The 19,282-nt window shown below is 47.9% G+C and overlaps 1 protein-coding gene across 1 annotated transcript in view; it reads right to left on the bottom strand.

Moving 5' to 3' along the window:
* Positions 1–19,282, bottom strand: part of LOC144151965 (ubiquitin carboxyl-terminal hydrolase 15-like) — a 41,036-nt gene that overhangs the window by 5,010 nt on the left and 16,744 nt on the right. Inside the window, exons 10-17 of the mRNA XM_077683150.1 lie at positions 17,972–18,283; positions 13,604–13,695; positions 13,413–13,481; positions 12,022–12,150; positions 8,218–8,291; positions 4,728–4,999; positions 2,157–2,434; positions 1,570–1,673 (exon numbers count right to left, since the gene is read on the bottom strand). Coding sequence (XP_077539276.1) covers positions 1,570–1,673; positions 2,157–2,434; positions 4,728–4,999; positions 8,218–8,291; positions 12,022–12,150; positions 13,413–13,481; positions 13,604–13,695; positions 17,972–18,283 — 1,330 coding nt within the window. The remainder of the gene's footprint in view (positions 1–1,569; positions 1,674–2,156; positions 2,435–4,727; positions 5,000–8,217; positions 8,292–12,021; positions 12,151–13,412; positions 13,482–13,603; positions 13,696–17,971; positions 18,284–19,282) is intronic.

The raw sequence follows: 19,282 nt of genomic DNA, 5'->3' as shown, positions 1-19,282 counted from the left end.
CCCACTAGTCGACGTCACAGTCACTGCTTTGGGGTTCTCTGTCGTGTAAAGCAAATTTAAGCTCCAACATAATTGAACCAACAGCACGGGAAATTATAAAACAAACTTCCAGTCATGTGCGAAAATTAAACTGCAAGCTAAATTGCCGCAAAGGCAACCGTGCGATCGTTCGCAATGCTTCCGACAACCCGCGCGGCCGAAGGGTGTCCTCCGTTGACGTCATGACGGGCGCAACCAATCAGGGGCGTCAAAAGACGAAAAACGCGCGTCTTTCAAACGGGGCCGCGCTTTTTGCAAGATATATGCCACTTGGACTCATGTACGATAAATTTCAATGTGATATTCAGAATCAGCGCGCAAGAAACTATATAACTGTTAATCTAACTCAATTTTTTTGGAAAGCGCTTCAGCTTCCCTTTAATTTTGTAACATTTATTGCAGAAAAATTGGTGGAGAGATGCAGTCTTAAGTAGTGCAAAAAGAATAACATCTTTATTCTGCCTCTGCTGGAGAAGAAGTTAGGTCCATTTGAATTTCAGGCTCACAAGATCATAAGGCTCAGCAGCCTACTCATTCCATCCTGCAGCAGGTCACCTGGTTCCTCGCTGACAAGGTGCAAAGGCATTAGGAAAGAATACTCAGGACAGGCTGATAGAATCCCCCACCCACCCAGCATGACAATAAGAGCAGCAGAAGTCATGTCATTTCAGCCACACAGCATTCCAAGTAAGTGCCAGTATTACTATGGCTGTTAACCGACAGGTTGTGACTTTTGGTTTAACTTAGAGCGCGCGCAATTCAACAGGGACGGCAGAAAGAGCGCTTGTGTTTGTCGTCTTTCTGTCGTCCCTGTTGAATCGTGCTCTAAGTTTGACCAAATATGCACCAACAGTGCGTTCTACTGAGGTTGTGACTTCCCCACCAGCTCCATCGGAGTTTGTGTGCCCAACCGGCTGCTCACAGGTTCTGTGGACATCCCAAGATGGCAGAGTAGCTTCACAAGAAGCAACATCTGGGCCTCTGCCAAGCACTTTTTCCTTTACAGTTGCGGGCAAGCAGGGTGCACGAGCAGCCTACAATCTTTGCAACAACTACATTCTCTGCAACGGCTATATTGTATTGGTTGCATTGCACTTTGAGTGCCTATGACTGACCTACACAACCATTCATCGACTTTCTCCCCTGGCGGCGACGGGCTTCCCCACACTTCCGTGTACATGCACCCGCTGCGCTAAACTATGTATGAAATATATATCCAGGCACTTCACCCATGACTGTTGTGAACTACACACACGGCACACTGAAACCACTTCCAAGCCCACCCGTCCGAGTGAATGGCTACTGGCCCCACATATATGATCTTCCCCTGTTAAAAAATTAGTTGTCAAGGAAAAAATAGTCTTGGCTATATCGTTTTTCATTTGTAAGCGACTTATCGGTAAAGGCAAGGTTCTGCTGAAGCAGATCAGGGGCTTTAGGCTGAAACCACACAGTGGCAGCGGCTGACATGGGGTTGCTCACCCACGCCGGTTGACACAAACAAAGCTAGAGCACGGTGGGTACACTCACAGTGGCCGCCGCCCATGCCGCCGTAGTGATTGGCCACCGCAATGAGGTCGTAGACGGCCCGCTCGTGATTCCGGTTGATGATGTAGTCATCCATGCACAGGTCGCTGTGGCATGGGAGAGAGAAAAACAAACACAGTGACATCCCAGCCGACGGTTGTTGTTGTCAGCAACAACAGTGGCGACAGAGGAACACCGCCCCAACACCCCCCTCCGACTCGAAAAGAGAGAGGTGAGGGAAAGGAGGAAAGCAAACACATTCAGTTTCAGCTAGCATACATACTTTGGGAACAATCGGAGCAAGACATCCCACCCGACAGTAGTTGTTGGCAGCAACAGTAGTGGCGACAGAGTGCACCCTTGAGGAACACTGCCTCAACACCCTCCCCCCCACCCCCCTATAATTCCGAGAAATAGAGAGAGGGAGAGAGGAGGAGGAAATCAAACATTTCTTGTCCTCTTGTCATGATTGAGGCTAATTTCTTGTCAGCTACAGGTTGGAAACAATAGGAGCGAGATGCTCCAACCTGATAGTTGTCGGCAGCAACAGCAGCGGCAACAAATTGCAGCCTTGAGGCACACCCACCCACCTGATGGGAAACTCGACGTGGGTGTCGATCTTGTCGCGCCAGAAGCGGTTGTAGGAGAAGCGCTTGAGGTGGATGATGAGCACCCGGGGCAGGCTCCACAGGTCAAACTTCTTGGTGGCCTGCTTGTGCACGCGACAGCGGGGGCAGTACCAGGGGTCCTCGGCGCCCAGCTTCTCCGTCGTGGTGAACAGCTCGAGACACTCGCGCAGCTGCAGCTGACGCCGCCCGCCCCCGCCGGCCCCGCCCCGCTGGTTCACCGACTCGTGGACCAGCAGCTCCTGAAACAGGCACGACGACGTCAAGTCTCAACAGAACACGCGGCTAAAAAAGTTACGATGACACGTAAGCAATCTCTACATCATCAGCGTCTGATTGTTGCATTCTCCTCATTAAAGGGGCCATGCTTACATGCAGCTAAAAAAGTTACGATGACACCTAAGCAATCTCTACATTATCAGCATCTGATTGCTGCCTTCTCCTCATCAAAGGGGCCATGTAGTCAAAATATAATTTTGTTCCTTTTGAAGGAACTAGCCTTTCCAGCCACAAAGGATGCTTTTTCAACAACAAAAAATGCAATAAACGTAGAAAAACTTTCAAATTTACCACTATGGTGATGCAGTAGAGGTCAGCACTAAAAACATAGTTATTAGTGTTAATTGCATATTAGCATTCCAGTGACAATGAAACGATTGATAATGAAGATTAGCGTGCCGACACTACACAGGCGAATGAAGCGCGCCGTAGTGGAGGGCTCTGGATTAATTTTGACCACCTGGGGGTCTTTAACGTACGCCGGAATCTCGAACACATGGGCATTGCCTCTATCAGAAAAGCGACCGTCGCAGTTGGAAATCAAACCTGCATCCTTGGAATCAGCAGCACAACGTCTTAGCCACTGAGCCACCGCAGCCGGCATAATCAAACGCAACTAAAGGCCCCACTACAATCGCTCAGTGATGCTTCAGTGATGATACCGATCGCGCAAAAAAGATTCAGTGATGTCATAGAGGTGTCGCCAAACAGTGGCCGGGGAGCCGCCTCGTTTGAAGTTTGCGATAGAATTGCTTGTTTGAAGTTTGAAAAAATAAAACTGGCATGATTGTTGAGACAATCTAATCTTTTTGATGCACTCCAAACTTGTATTTTGTCTTCACGGCGCCTTTAATACCTTCACCCACCACCCTTTGGGTCTTTTGCTCCCTCTCTTGTAAACATTCTACACACAGCCACACTTGGATCGGCAAGAAAAGGGGACATTTAATTCATGGGAATGTGCTTTGTTACTTCCCTAATGACCACCTCTTATTAGCATGCTCAAATGACTCGTGCATCCATGAGCACATGTCTGTAATAGCACACATCCATAGGTCGGAGGCCACAACTGTGTTCGCGACGTCCCACCCTTATCCCTTTCCTTTGGTGTCTCTTTCTTGTCCTCTCCTTTACTTTGACTCTGCACATACCGACGCTGCAAATCCCGGACCACCCCCACTAACGTGAAACCTGGGGAGGGGCGAAGCAAGCAGTGTATAAGTGTATTCTTGGCGCCTTGGCATTTTTGCCCACGGAGATGAACCGTCGGGGGGTAGAGGCACACAGCTTTGCTGTAAAAGTCTAACCACGAAGCCTTCTAGCGCGAGGTGTTGGAAAACGAGTGTCCCGGTGCGCTCTTTTGCCCACGGAGATGAAAGGTCTAGTGCAAGGCATTGAAAAACGAGTGTCCTGGTGTTTTAGCACCATGACTACATGAGATGCGCCAACAGCCAGAGCCCACCCCTAAGGGGCTTTGCCCCTAAAAAAGGAAAAAGGTGAGAAGACATTTAGTGCAAACACTTTGATGCTCGCCTGGTTGCTACCCCTGTAATTAGGATGCTCAGATTACTCATGCAGGCCCCAGTACATGTCTCTAATACACGCTTCCAAGTCAAAGGATACAATGGGTCCCCCAAGACGTAATGGTGCCAAGGTTGCATGTTTGCCATGGATTCAGGAGGCCCCTCGTTCGTATCCCAGCCAGACCCAAATTTACCTCCTGTTCCATCTCCACTCGCGTTTACGGGAGAACCTCCCCAAGAGCTCTGGCATCAATCCAACCATTCTCCGAGAACTTCTTTGAGCCAATGGCTGGGGAAACCTGCTTTTCAACCTAGCGCACTGACTAAAGGGCCAAGCACAAGCGCAGAGCGATGCATTTCCGCACACGCTTTCTCTCTCTAGAAACTGGTCTGGCAACGGTCAGGAAAAACCTGCCGCGGTGGTTCAGTGGTTAAGGCGCTGCGCTGCTGAGCACGAAGTCGCGGGTTTGATTCCCGGCCGCCGCGGCCGCTTTTCTGATGGAGGCGAAAAGCACAAACTCCCGTGTGTTCGAGATTTCGGCGTACAATAAAGATCCCCAGGTGGTCAAAATTAATCCGGAGCCCTCCACTACGGCGTGCCTCATCGCCTGCGTTGCGTCGGCGTGTTAAACCCCACAATCAATCAATCGACGGTCAGGAACACGCATGAAAGCTACAGGACCCTCCCATAAACCTTGCCAGTGAGAGGAGGCAGAACGGCGGCGGCACTCACGTCGGCCTTGGTCTCGTCGAAGTAGTGCTGCTTGGCCTTGGGCAGCCAGTCGGCGGCCAGGTGGGTGCGGGCGCCCAGCTTGAGGGGCTGGCCGTTGTCCACCAGGCTGCCCAGGTTGAGCGAGCCATTCTCGTTGACGCACTGCAGCGAGAAGAGGCGCAGGGGGCGGCCCTTGCCCCCTGCGGGGGGAGGGGGCTCCACCTCACTGGGCATCTCCTCATCCGCGTCCGTAAACAGCTCCTCTGGCCCGCCGCCACCACCGTTGGGCAGCTCTGCGCCACCATGGGCGGGGGAGAACGGGGGCGACACCGGTGTAGGCCTATCGTAGCCCCGCTCAGTGCAGCAGCGCGCACGCGGAGACGTGGGAACGGCAAGCCGTGCACATGTCTCAACAAAAGGACACCAAGGGCTGAAGTTCCACTTCAATTTCGCGTTTTCCCAAGATAAAAAGAGTGCACCACAAACTGGGAAGACTGAGAGCCACAGCAACCCCAAATGGTCCACACAGTGGGTGCGGCAACAATGGACTTTCGGTTACAATAGACCCTTTTCTGTTGGTTTGTTTGCTCCCCATGCATTTTAAAAGTGGCGTCCGCTCTGCTCAGAACAGACCCAGCTAGACTATCGGCTACAAGAGACCATACGTTAAAAACGAAAATGGTTTTGACGAAATGTTAATAGCGGACTGCCGCAGTGCCAGCACCCAATATGCTTTTTCTGTTCATTTTGCCAAGAAAACTACTACGTCTGCCCCAACATTGCTGACATAGAACAGGTTGTTGGCGCAGCCAAGCCAAGCCAAGCCAGTGCCAGTGGCCTTTTTTTTTTTGACCAGCAGCATGAACGGCATGAATTAGAGTTGGATAAACTAAGCATAATTAACACTGTTTAACATGGTGAAAAACAGGTTGACATCACCAGAGGTACAGGCCTGTTAAAGCAGGGGCTCCGTTCGACCATAAAAAACAAGGCTGCTGCCGAAAAATGCGACTCCGGTGAGATTGAAGAACACCGCTTTCGAATACACGAAGTGGCACTCCCAGATTCGAGTCGGCCCTCGTCGCAGTTTTTTATGCAATAAGGAACTCAGGTCGTGAAGTTTGGCATTTTTTATTATTCCCACACATGCATTATTCCTACTCTGCTCGATGAAAAAGGTAACAAATTCCTCAAATGGAGGGATGGTTCCCATCCACTACGTGCAACCTGCCGCTGGCAGCACACAGTCCAAGTTGTCTAACTTTCCATTTCACAGCTGTCCTTTATAAGATTATTTCTTAGCTCTTTTACCGACCGGACTAAGATGATAAAAATGCGGAAGCTGCCTTGGGGGAACATCGGGCAGCAATAAGAATTGTTTGCGAACGGTTTGAAAAAAGCCTGGCTAATTCTGCCTGCCTTGACTTATTTTTATAAGTGGTTAGTAATTGCTCCTAGCTATATTCTTACTTGGCTTAGCGTGCATCTCTACGCACTCGACTGCGTGTGCTAGGCCTTTTCCAAGTGCCGGCGCAAAGCTTCGAAAACAGCGTCAAGCGATTCTTTTCCCCGCGTGAACGCTGTGCAGAGATGCTGCAGGCGTGTACAAAGAACAAATTGTCCGTAGCATTTATGTGCAACGCAATACTTGTCAAGGTTCCCACTTTACGTTCATGTATACTTCGGATACAGCAAGCATTTTTTTTCCAGATTGAGAGGGCTCGTTGTAACGGGTCTAGACATTAGTACATTCATAATCCTCTCACTACAAACTACCTACAATTCCTTTAATCTCACCTGTGCACACAAAGCAAATCCTAAGCACAAAACTTGAACTCAAGTACAACCACGCCAGTACACGTGTTTCCACTGTTCTATTACATTCCCAGCCGCGCAACAATCGCTGTTCCACACAATCTTCCACAGCTACGCTCACAGTCCCAATCGGCACATCTCCCAAATCTCCCAAAGAACACTTAACAGAGCTTTAATGTCTACACTTTAAAACACTGAAACCTACTCATTCCACACAAGGGCAGTAGGCAGATACAATGAAACCTCGTTACAAGAGACGCTGTTACAAGAGATGCTTGGTTATAACAGACATTGATTCAAAACAGTCTGGTTGGTTTTATATGTTCGCCATGTTTAGGGCCCCTTACTTTTTGCGGTGGAACATTTCAAATTCTGCGATTCTAGATAGGGGAATCTGCAAAATTCCGCGACAACATTGAAACGGCATAAGGTACATGTAACAGTTCATTTATTAGACACTTCAGACTCCTAACATGCTAGATTTTATTTACAACTGAAGGAAGTTGTTGTGGCTGAGCCTCTGGTGATGCTTTGTGCTTTCTTCACCAAGAGAATGGCGCTTGTGAGGCACGATGCCACCATAACGACTGAATGACTTTTCTGCATCAACAGAGTTGATTGGCACCAACAGGTATTTAAGGGCAATGGAAGAAAGTGTTGGAGCCAGGTGTTCCATTCCAGCCCAGAAAGCCAGGACATCAAAATCTTCACCTGGCTTTTCTTGTTTAGAAAGAAATTGTGCCAAGTCCCAGTCACTAGACTTGAGGTCTGAAGTCTGCCCAAGACCTCAAGACTTGCCATTCAGCAGCTAGGGCTATAAATCCAGGAACGGCCCCAAACTCTGATCTCTTCTCTGAGAGACACCCAACTTGCTGGGGATCCAAGCACCTCACACTCTTGAACTTCCAAGTGTCAGAGTTCTCCAAGTATACTAGCGCCTTGCTAGCCACTTTTCTCATTGCACCCTTCATTTGTTTGCAATCTGACGGGCCCTGTCGTGTGCAATGTTCTCTTTCTGTGGCTATGGCTAAGCCCCTTGATTCGGGTGGAGGCTGCGCCACCTAGCCACTTTTATTATTTGATAAGGTAGGAATATGCAGATGCAAATTTAAATTTTCAACAGTAAAAAAGTTGCAGACAATTAATAGAAACCATTTTGGTATTGCTAATAGAAAATACCACTTTTCCGCCCCATTTCACCGAATATATCGTTTTGGGGACGTAGCGCCACACTTCTAACGTTTTTTTTTTTTGGAATTCCGCGAAAACACTTTAATTCCGCGATTTTTCGCGGAATTGCGGAATCGCGGAAAGCTAGGGGCTCTAGCCATGTTAGCAACATTGCATACAAGAGACCTTGGTTACAAGAGACATGTTTCCTGGGTCCCTTGAGTGTCTCTTGTAGCGAGGTTTTACTGTACCACTGTTTGCTATCACCAGGAGCAGATCTGTGACATCTACCTCACCATGTGCTAACCAGACACGCAAGGAAGACAACGTCGAAGGTTGAACAGACAACATTTACCGGTAGGTCCACTTCAGAGACCATCCTAAGCCCTTATCTGGCCTTCCCACCATTATCTGCCGTCTCCTACTACGCTTCAACGGAGAATCGCATTTAACAAATAGGCCAGATTTAATCTCCCCGCCAGTCTTCACCCTTATCTCCCTTATCTTTATCTGCCCACTCATTCACCTCCATTTTGCCCTTCCGTGTCCTCGGATAGGAAGACCTCCTCTTCTCCTGGTTTGGGTGGGGTCACGTACCTCCTGCACAAGCGAGAGACACGGTGAGGGACACCAGAACGCATCGACAAAAGCAAGGAGCGAACTCCCAATGTACTCGCCACCTCGGAAGAGCCCCAGAGACAGAGAAAGAGAGGTGCATCCCATTAGTATTCCCATCAGCTGCGAAGCTCATTAGAATTAGCAGAGGCCAGTCTTTCGTGAATACAGGAATACCGACACAAATACACGTCACAGCAGCACGTTGCAATAATTTGGCTCAGGGAGAAAAGCAGTTCTCCAAGTGAGTGTTGTGTGAACTTATCTTTTGGTCCAGGTTGATGCTTTCTTTTTCCAGGCTTTGGCAGACCTGTCTGGCAAAGCAGTGGGCATGCTGCTTTCTTCCACAGCCTGACTTTGAGCTTTAGCATGTGGATTAGCCGAGCCCAGCAGCTTACTTGAGACTAATTAAGACCGCTCGCCTAATTTCCTTGGTAAGCATTCAGTTGAATGCCTAGTGTTCTGAGTGTTTTCTTTTTCTTTCTATAACTATAGGTACGGAGAGAGGAAGGCAAGAGAGGGCACTTGACTCTCAAGTGATCCACAGCTTTTGTGCAGTTCTAAAGGACCGAAAATAGTACCGAGAACCCCTGCACTATCTATACACCATTTTCCATAAGCAGCCGGGAAAGGAGGAAAATACTCTCAAACCAGTTCTCTTGGCGGCCGACCAGTGTTGCCTGTGCGCGCTGGGCTGTTAACATCGCTCGGCGCGGTATGCTCCGCTGCGTATACAAGGGGTATTTCGCACCGCGTGCTTAGTTTTTGCGGAACTTTCAACTGTTTTAGCCAATGCTGCGATGCCGTTCAAGGCGCAAACGTCACTTGGTCAGCACTGCGCGGTGGTGGGTTATTGAAGAACCAGAGAAAGCGAGAAACAGTCGCTGACAGCACGCATGTGCACGACACTGCCTGGAGAAAATGCAGTGCGGTTGCGGCGTGTTTTTGCTGCATCGCTTCCCAACACACACCGAGTTGAGATATTGGTGGATGCCGCTGATAAACCGCAACGACTTTGTACTAACGACCAACTCCAGGGTTTGTTGGGTGCACTTGGACGGCAAGCAGACGGAGCAAAATCCATTTATCACACGCAAAGCTGCGACAGGGAACGGAACCCCCTGAAATGTTAGAAGCAACTTTATCGTTTACCATACAGCATTGATTGATTGGTTGATTGATTAATTGATTCATTATGGTGTTTAACGCCCCGACGCTTCTGGGTGATGAGGCGCGCCGTAGTGGAGGGCTCCGGGTTAATTTTGACCACCTGAGGATCTTTCACGAGCGCCGATACAATACAACATTACAATAACTTCTGGTTCCTTGTAGTCAATTTAAAATACCATGTATTGTTTGGTCATTACAGCCGATTGGCATTAAACAATACCCTTTTCATTGAATCTAACCTTTAATATCACGGCGTTTTGTTTACTTTTTTTCAGGCCAACGCATTACACTGCCAAACGATATGAAAGGATAACTTTCTCCTTCGCACACTGCTGGTCGATAGCAGGATAAGCAGGCAGCCCAATGTGGAAACGAAGCTCGAGATACGCGTGAACGCTGCATTTGGAAAATAGCTCAACCTGTTCACAACGCGGTCAAAGTAAAAGCTTCTAATCCTTTTGCGTTGTCACGGAATCTAATTACAATTACAAAACAGTTACTGCTGGTCGCGTAAAGCATTTGTGGTGCAAGCAGCGGTTTCACAAAGGTGGGCTCCGAGCGACAGGCCACATGCGCTGCGCAGAGTTAGGTCAATCATAATCACGATCATGATCAACCAGAATTAACTCGCCCGAACGTCGACCCTTCTGCTCAACCTTCGAATAGTAATTTGTCTGGTTGTGCAGTCGCGTTATTTTTCCGCCCAGGTAATTTCGTTTCGTCAGTAACCGTCACAAGTCTAGTTAAGATTATATTACATTGTAATGTCAACAGCGTAGCAATCGCCTCGTCGAAAGTCCATCGCGAGCACGGATCACCGTGACCCACATATGCTGTGCGCGCTTCGCATTCGACGTCCGCGCTTCCGTAAACATGACTAATCGGTGAACATAACGAGCACGGTGGCATTGAAAACACGTATTTACTCCCCTATATCGATTTCTATGTCAGTCGGTGCCATACCGGTACGTTTGCATCACGGAACTGCGGAGCACCACCGGCACCACCACTACACTGCTACTGCTGCTCGCAACAGCCGGGAGCGGCATTTTCCGCTCTGGCAGCAAATGAAGACCTAAAATCCGTCCGCAGATGATGAAAACAAAACAGAACACACACACACAAGCACTGCAACCGCTAACTTAACGCCAAACCACTACGGTTCACTTGGTAATGCACGGGTACCGAGCAGACGCACGGAAAGAACGGAGCACTTAACAGCCCAGCGCGGAAGTTTCGGCGGTCGCTTCATAGACGGCGCTAGCGTCTGGTCAGAAAAAGCAAATGGCGGCGCCCATCTCTAGCAAGGAAAATGGTGTATACACTGAACACGAAAATTTAATTTCACCCCCTCCATCAAACTTAAACAAAAAAACTCATCCAAGTGACATTCTCGTAAATTTCTCCAGCCCAGCATGCTGCACTAACATGTAATCCAAGCACACAGCCTCTACACACCCAATTCTTTTTTTTTTTTTAAGGAAGCAAGCAGAATAGAATGAAGAGAAATATCTGAATCCTAACTGCGTTGTCTGATTATGAGCCTGGCCCCTAACCCTTTATCCAGCCTTCCTATCATTACTAGCCGTCTCCTCAGCTGCTTAGCAACTTTAACCAGGCCCAAATAGAACAGATAGTCAGAAATCTGTTGCGGCAGAAAACACGCACTGCGAAATGCGCAGAGGTGAAAACTGATGCAACGGATCAAAAGTTGCAGGTTGGGCACACAAGCTTTGTGCCTTTTTTTCACTTGTTTCTGCCCTCCTTCCCGCAACAAGGGTAAAAAAAAATGGCCGTGTATCTGCTTCTTTCGTTGCAAATGCCGACGAAACACGATATTTGCCAAGTAAATGCCTCCCTTCTCTTTCCCGGTCACCTCTCATGCTGTTCCCCTCCCGTCTCGTTCCTCTCAAGATAAACAAGCTAGAGGTTTGGTCAAGTCAATTTAAATTTACCGCGGAGATGCGCGTGAATCGAGGCACTCTACTACAATGTTTATAGAATCCCATTGCCCTACTCCACGAGCATTCTAAGCGGAACGTGGAACCTATCTAGTGGAACCTTTCGCTGCTGTTGCCGTTCGATTTTTTTTTTAAATGCCGCCTGGAGATAGCGCTGGCAACAGCAGGCAACGGTTTCTGCAGTGGATATAGTATTTTATTTGCTATCGCGAAAACCAAGCATCCGTGTATTTTTTTAATAAAGGAACACCGCAAATAACGCTTATCTATTGATTTTCTACCTCACATTTGCGTAATGTCTTGTTCTTGTTCAACAATGTTGACAAGTATGAACACTGCCACCAGACTTCGACGTTTAGATTTGGCTGTGGGTATTTAAGACTATTGCGCAGATTCAGTTTCACTTTGGCCCGGTGGCTGAATCGAATCACAGGCAGACAGACAGGCAGACCAAAATTTCTGCGTTTAAGTAGCCCAAGAAAGACTATCGTCTTCAAAAATGCGCGCAGCTTTGTTTCCACCCAATCTCCTCGAGGGGGCGACCAACGTGGAGACGGGCAGAAGAGGAAGCACAGACAACTCACGCCAGGCACTTGAGGATGTGCTCGTAGAGCGTGTCGTAGGTGCAGTCGTCCGTGGGCACGCTCACGAAGAACGGGTAGCTGAACAGGTGGTACAGGGGCCCGCTCCGGCTGTTGCTGGCGTACTGCATGCTGCAAGGGGCCCCCCCCCACAGAACACACTCGCATTAGCGGTGGCTTCATTCAACATCACAGCATAACCGTATCAGCTGACCCTGCAGGATTCCAGGCAGCTAAAAACAGCACTCCTCTAGTCACGAAGCATTACCAGGTGCGACGTCATCTGGTTTTACCCCTGAGCATTGCTTAGTATTCCAGGGGGCACATGGGTCTTTGGGACCGAAAAATTGCCCCCAAAAGTATTTTTTTCAGGTATCACTTTTGTTTTGATTTGCACATTTTTTCCTGCGAATATTCCATTTGTGGAACAGTACCAGGCATTTATAAAAGCCGTAGAGGCCCGATTTCAACAAAGAAATAACAATTTTTCCATAATTCCCCACTTTTTCTTCACAAGTAGTATCACAGTGATAGGAAATTGTCGAGAGGTACATCCCAGCATGCAGTGCAGCTAGGAAGATCATTTCTTTTGTACTGCGAAGCTGAATGCTTAAACCATCCAATACGGGAAGCAGGTTTTGCACTTTGTGCTTCAGCGGTTGTTTAATTAGCGTTATTTTTTAATTGGTTAGCAGGAGTACTACCAAAGTTGAAAATGACACAAACTTGTATGTGATTGCAAAACAAAACAAAACAAAAAAAAACTGCTCCCTCATTTCATTCCCCACAACTTCAGGTATCTATTCACGCCTTGCTGGTAATCTTTTGTTGAAATATTTTTTCCCTATGATTCTCAAGAACAAACAAGGAAGATTTTTAATTGGAAACTAATTACCTCACATCACAACTAATTGGATATCTGAAATCAGCTTAAAAAAAAATGGACAAGCCCATGAAGTTTCATCAAAATTGGCTGGAAAGCAGAAAAAAAAGTTTCAAAGACCAGCGTGCCCCTTACAATTCAAAAATGGAACGTAACAAAGCTCCACACGTATACAGTAGAGCTGCGTTCGGACAAGCTCGACAGTACCAGGAAAATCCCATCACGTTATCGGGAGTACGTCTTCGGGGAGTTCACCCGATAAACATGAGAAACCTGCAACTTTCCCATTATTGCGCAAGTTTTAGTGCGCTTTGCCTTGACACTGCCTGCTTTACAGCGCGGACAAAATGTTGCAGACAGATGCTTAACTTGTGGCATAGTAAATCACAGACAAACCTCAACACAAACAAAAAACTCTTTCTTCTGATAATTTGTGCCCATTATGGTTCTTATAGGAAGACCATGGGGAAAGACTGCGAGAAGAGAAGAACCAAGTCGTGCATGGACTCACCTCTTTTCCCGCAAATAGACCGGTAAGTACATCATGGAGTTGTCCTGTATCGAGTGCGACAGCTCGTACCTGCGGGAGGAACAGGAGGTGTCGTTGGAAAGCATCCAACCCCAGGAACACGCTGCAAGGCATTTCTAAAAAGGCAGGGAGGGCGCACATGCAAGGAAAGGCGAGGCCCAGGTCACACTCACACAAAGACGTCGCTGCGGTCGAGCGAGTCCACCTGGTCCGAGTGCGAGAGCACCCTGAGGAAGCGGTGGTTGTGGACCTCCGTGACCACCAGCTGCAAACAGGGCCGAATAACACACACGCACACATCAAAAAAAGAAAAGAAAAAAAAAACCCGACATCTTGGTTACAATCGGGGCCATTTCTCCGCGAGACTGGAGGTGTAAAATTCCACAGATGACATGTGGGGACGTTACTTTGCTATACAACCACCTACATCAATTGCTTGTTTATCATCTTGTGTGCGCACCCGCCGCAGGTTCGATTCCCGGCCGCGGCGGCCGCTTTTCTGATGGAGGCGAAAAGCAAAAACGCCCGTGTGTACGAGATTTCGGCGCACGTTAAAGATCCCCAGGTGGTCAAAATTAATCCGGAGCCCTCCACTACGGCGCGCCTCGTAGCCTGCATTGCATCGGTGTGTTACACCCTACAATCAATCAATCATCTTATTCGTGTATCTTTTTCTATCTGCCTTTGAAACCATGCTTCCCTTTCCTTGTCAGAGCTTCTTGTGGCAGGCACGCCTCTGCATTGTGTGACCTTGAAATGCGCTGAGGCTACACAGGTGATGAGGCACCCCGTAATGGAGGGCTCCGGATTAATTTCGACCACCTGGGATCTTTAACGGGCGTTGAAATCTCGAACACACGGGCATTCTCACTTTTCACCTCCACCAGAAAAGCGGCCGCCGCAGCCGGGAATCGAACCCACGTGCTCGGGCTCAGCACCACAACGGCTTAGCCATCGCGTGAGCTACAGATGAACCTGGGGTGGAGTTCTCAGTTGTGTGCATTTCATGGCAGTTTCAAAGTGTCCAGTTCAAGAGAGTGCTGACTGGCAGACGGCAGGCCACCTGTTTCCGTGCACGTCACTGGTCAGTCAGAGGCCAAGCAAGTGCAACTACGACCCGACTGAAATAAATGCGAAATGCAGGCTCTCGAAATGGACACAACTCAGAACTGCGCACCGGATTGCAGTTAGTAGCTACCCTCTTATTCCACACTATTCACACTAGCCCTACAGAGTACTTTGTCGCCCTGATTGGATAAGATTAATCAGCTCAGCCTAGTTGCTCGGGGGAGACAGGAGTGGGGAGAAAAAAAAAAAAAAAAGTGTGGCCCAAAAGCCTTCTGCAGGACAGCGCACCCGAAAGGCACTGCCCTGGGATGAGGCCGGCCTCGACAGAGTTCAATGTGCCCATCCTTGAACAACACAGAAGCGAGCAGGCAGCGAGCACTTCCATGGGGTAAGCTGGAGGGCCTAGGGACACAACACTCCCCACCTCAAACCCTTTAAAAAGTTCAAATTTTGGGGGGTTTAACGTGCAAAAGTTACACCTGCGCTTTTTTAGGTGCGCCGTAGTGGAGGGCTCCGGAGTGAAACAGCTTCCTTTAATTTTAACTCTGTGAAACTTGTCAATGTTGCCGCTTTTCCCCCACTGATTTCAAACATACCATTACTTTTTGAGTAGGTCAATTAATTGCCAAGATAATTAGAGATAATTAGTAGGGGTGTGCGAATATCAATTTTTTTAATTTCGAAGCGAATTCGAATAATAAAAACAAAGTTCGAATCGAATCGAATAGTTCTCGAATATTTTTCGAATACGAATACTTATTGTTTTTTGTAAAATAATGTTTTCACCATCTAGAGACACAAAAACTGCAGCTTTATTGCACAACAAATCACACAAAGTAAAATAAGGAAATACACAATACCTTTGCACTGAACAGGTTAAGGTCGGCACTTACTTAAATGTTAACATGGAGAAAGGTTAACTGCTCGACATGTTCGGGGAGCAGTGACAACCTCCTGCTCGTCACCACTTTACCAGATACCGAAAACAGCCGCTCACTTGAGAGACTAGTAGCTGGCATGCCCGAGCCCGTGCACATTGCCGCGCGCTGATACAGTAAAATCTTGATGATACTAATCTCGCGGGACTGCGAAAAATATTCGTATCATCCGAAATTCGTATGAACCAACACAGACCAAAAAATTTAGCGCTGAAAAAAATGTTCGTTTATTTCTTTTCCTACTTTCGCGTGAAGAAATTCGTGATTTTTTCTGCTTTTTTTAACCCCCGTGTCGCAAAGCAGTCCTTTCTGGAGCACGTAAAGCTTCGCGCTCGTCTCCTCGCTCGCTGTGGCCAAGCTCGCTACGCGCCGCAACAGCCAAGCGTGAACCGCATGGTGAGTTTTTGCACGCGATTCGCTCGCCTCAGCTCTGCGAGCGCTGTATTTTCACACCCACATCGACGATTTCGCGCCCGCGGTAGCGCCTACCTCGGTCAGAAAATGACGCACGACACGCGCGGCAGAATGGAGGAGCCTGACTACTTGCGATGAGATCGAGACAGCCGGCTTGGCTCCGCCGGAGATGGTTAGGCTTAGCACCCCGGCAAATATTTTATGGGCGCTTTCACTCGGCGCGGATGATGTTTTATAGTACCGTTTTCGCATGCATTATCAGCTCCTTTACCGCACAAGCAACTTCGTGTCTCCCTTGAGCCGCATTTTAAGGGGGCACATGGGTCTTTGATCAAAAACTTTATTTTTGCAGTTATGATGATGAAAATTGGGGATCACATGAAGTTTCTCATTCTGATTGTAGATATCAAATTTGTTTTTGAGTAAAATGATTATATTGAAATTTATTTGGATTTTATATTCATTTTTTTGACAGCCTTTGTAAAAAAACTGCAGGAGGGATGCAGCTAAACATGGAACCAGTGAACTCTGCACAAATCAAAGAGTGCAATAAGACTAACATTATCATTCTATCTGGTTTGTAGCAGAAGTTACGACCATTTGAAGTTTGGGCCTGGAAGGCAAAACCGGTTTTTCTGGTTGCCACCTTTCAAGCCCAAACTTCAAATGGTCGTAACTTCTGCTACAGACCAGATAGAACGATAATGTTAGTCTTATTGCACTCTTTGATTAGTGCACAGTTCACTGGTTCCCTGTTTAGCTCTATCCCTCCAGCAGTTTTTTTACAAAGGCTGTCAAAAAATCTAATATAAAAATCCAAATAAATTTCAATATAATCATTTTACTCAAAAACAAATTTTATATCTACAATCAGAATGAGAAACTACATGTGCTACCCAATTTTCATCATCATAACTGCAAAAATAAACTTTTTTGGTTAAAGACCAGTGAGCCCCCTTAAAGAGCGCTTAGAAGCGGTCGCACGAGCGCCCGCGCCACTTCGCGGCTGGAGCCGACGCCATGTTGACGCCGCCGGCCGCGCCGCGCGCAGCGTGGGGGTGGTTTCGCGGCGGTGTCAGCGCGTTGGGCGTGCGCAGAGCGTTTTCGCGAGCAGAAAACAACAGCCCGGCCGTTTCTGTAGAAAGAGTGACAAACAGGGGAGCGAGAGCCGTCACTTGCTCGTTCGGCAGTCGGGTGCCTCGCCGGCTCGTTCGTATCTTCCGCCGAGCCGCGCAGGTCCGTTCGTAACAGCCGAAATTTTTCCCATTGCAAACGATGCAATTTAGCCGGGACTTTTCGGAAATTCGTATCATCCCGAAATTTGCACCCCCAGAATCGTATAATTGAGTCCACTGTAAATAAACACCGATACAGACACGCTCTGATTTTTTTTTTTTTTTTTTTTTTTTTTAGTTTTGGGTGGTTCGAATATTTCGAAAAATAAAAGTGTCGTTCGAATCGAATCGAATACCAAAAAATTCGAATCGAATATTCGAATTTTCGAATATTCGCACACCCCTAATAATTAGTCATTTTTGGAGGAACAATAGACGACAGTGTTAGCCATAAAACTGTACTCTTCATATTTTTCAATACTATGAATCCTGGTGAGCGCACTATACGAAGCAGTTTTGGGATGCATCGTTTGGAGCTAATTTTATAGCTCAATAAACTTTGTTGTATACGAAGCAGCTTTGGGATGCATCGTTTGGAGCTAATTTTATAGCTCAATAAACTTTGTTGTTTCAAATGGGTGTTTCAAATCGTTCCTTGCCACTGGTGCCACCAAAGTTTAATGAGCTGTAAAACTGGTTCCAAAGATGCATCCAAAAGCCGCTTCCTATAGTGCATTCACCGGTGTTCATAGTAATAGAAAATATGAAGACGAAAATTTTATGACCAACACTGTTTTGTCTATTGTTCCTCTCCAAAAATGACGTTATCTTGGCAACTAACTGACCTACTCAAAAAGTATTGCCATATTTGAAATCAGTGGGGGAAAAGCAGCAAGAGTGGCAAGTTTCACAGAGTTTACTTGAAAATTAAAGGAAGCTGTATTAAGGGCCGTGGCCCCCCTTTACGCAAGGCCTGTTCAGCCACCGAGCCCCGCCCGTCCCTCACCCGGTCGGCCGAGACGTCAGCGACGAGGCGCGCCAGGGAGCCGCACAGGTCCTGGATGGAGCTGAGCTTGGTGACGGTGAGCTTGAGCTTGATGGGGCTGAGCAGGGGGTCGGCGCGCACCAGCACCAGCTCCAGGGGCTTCTCCTTCTTCAGGGGCAGGGGCAGCGACAGGTAGCAGAAGGGGTCGAAGGTCACCGACAGCTTCTGGCAGTCCGGGCACACCAGCGTCGACTTGAGCAGCCCGTGGAAGATGTCCACGATCACCGAGTTGTTGCGCAGCAGGTAGTTCTGCCACGCCTCCTGGGCCACCACCTGGGGAGCGGACAAGTGCGCTCTGAGGCTTTGATGCGCAAGCCACTTCTCGTTACGAAGTCCATAGGCAAAAACTATGCGTTTCATGTCATCCTGGACAGCCTGTTGTGCTTTCTGCCTTTTGAGGCCTGGTGACACATTTCTGGTCGCGCATTAGTGCCCTAGCATTATGAGCTCCGGCAAGCAAAAGGCGTTATCAATCGAGGACAAAGCGAACATCACCAACTGATCCAAAAACTATCAGCAGTGGTGGAAAGAAGGATGTTGCGGCCCACTTCGGAGTCCCTCCGAGTCAGCTGCGGGCGATTCATGCGCAACAACACTCGTTTTACTCTTTAGACACCCCCTTTCACCCCAACAGCCGTAGGTGTCTTGGAAAACAACACGCGATGCAGCCATTTTAGGCGCGGTGCACCAATAGGGAAGGGTGCACCCCCCATAGCAAAGCTTTCATAGCATTCAGAACTGCCGAGCCGTCTTCCCATCTGCTCACCACCACAGTGCCTACTTGAAGGCCACTTTCACTAGCGGCGCGGATAAAGATTCACCAATATTCAGCAATTTGTACAGATGCGTAACTTGGTGCCAAGAGCTCCATTCTAGCAAGCTGTAATCGGTGCAACATGTGTCTGCCTTGTGCTCACTTCGTTTCTGCTCGCAGGGTTACGCTGGACATTACGCAAATTCCAATGCAATGAAGGGAATTCCAGATTTCCCTGATTCTGTAGCACTGAGATTTCACTGTACTTGTAAATTGTAATAAGTCAAATATGCTGTGTTTAATTATCACTCAAGTTCACAATACATCCAGAGGATATTCCCAAATGTGCCTCCACAATTCTTGCTGAATTATCCCCTCCTGAAGTTTCCTTTTGATGCTTTTGCGGTCTGATGAGAATGTTTCTTTCATATTCCACAAAAAGTTGGTGCCTCTGCGCCTGTAACCGTTCAACCGCAATGAACTGCCCTCTTCTTGTTCAACAGGTGATCCTGGACTTC

This window comes from Haemaphysalis longicornis, unplaced genomic scaffold (assembly GCF_048455015.1).
Source record: "Haemaphysalis longicornis isolate Haplotype H1 unplaced genomic scaffold, Haemaphysalis longicornis Haplotype H1 scaffold_9, whole genome shotgun sequence".
In the NCBI taxonomy this organism is placed as follows: Eukaryota; Metazoa; Arthropoda; class Arachnida; order Ixodida; family Ixodidae; genus Haemaphysalis; species Haemaphysalis longicornis.
This window is presented reverse-complemented; position numbering and strand designations above follow the sequence as displayed.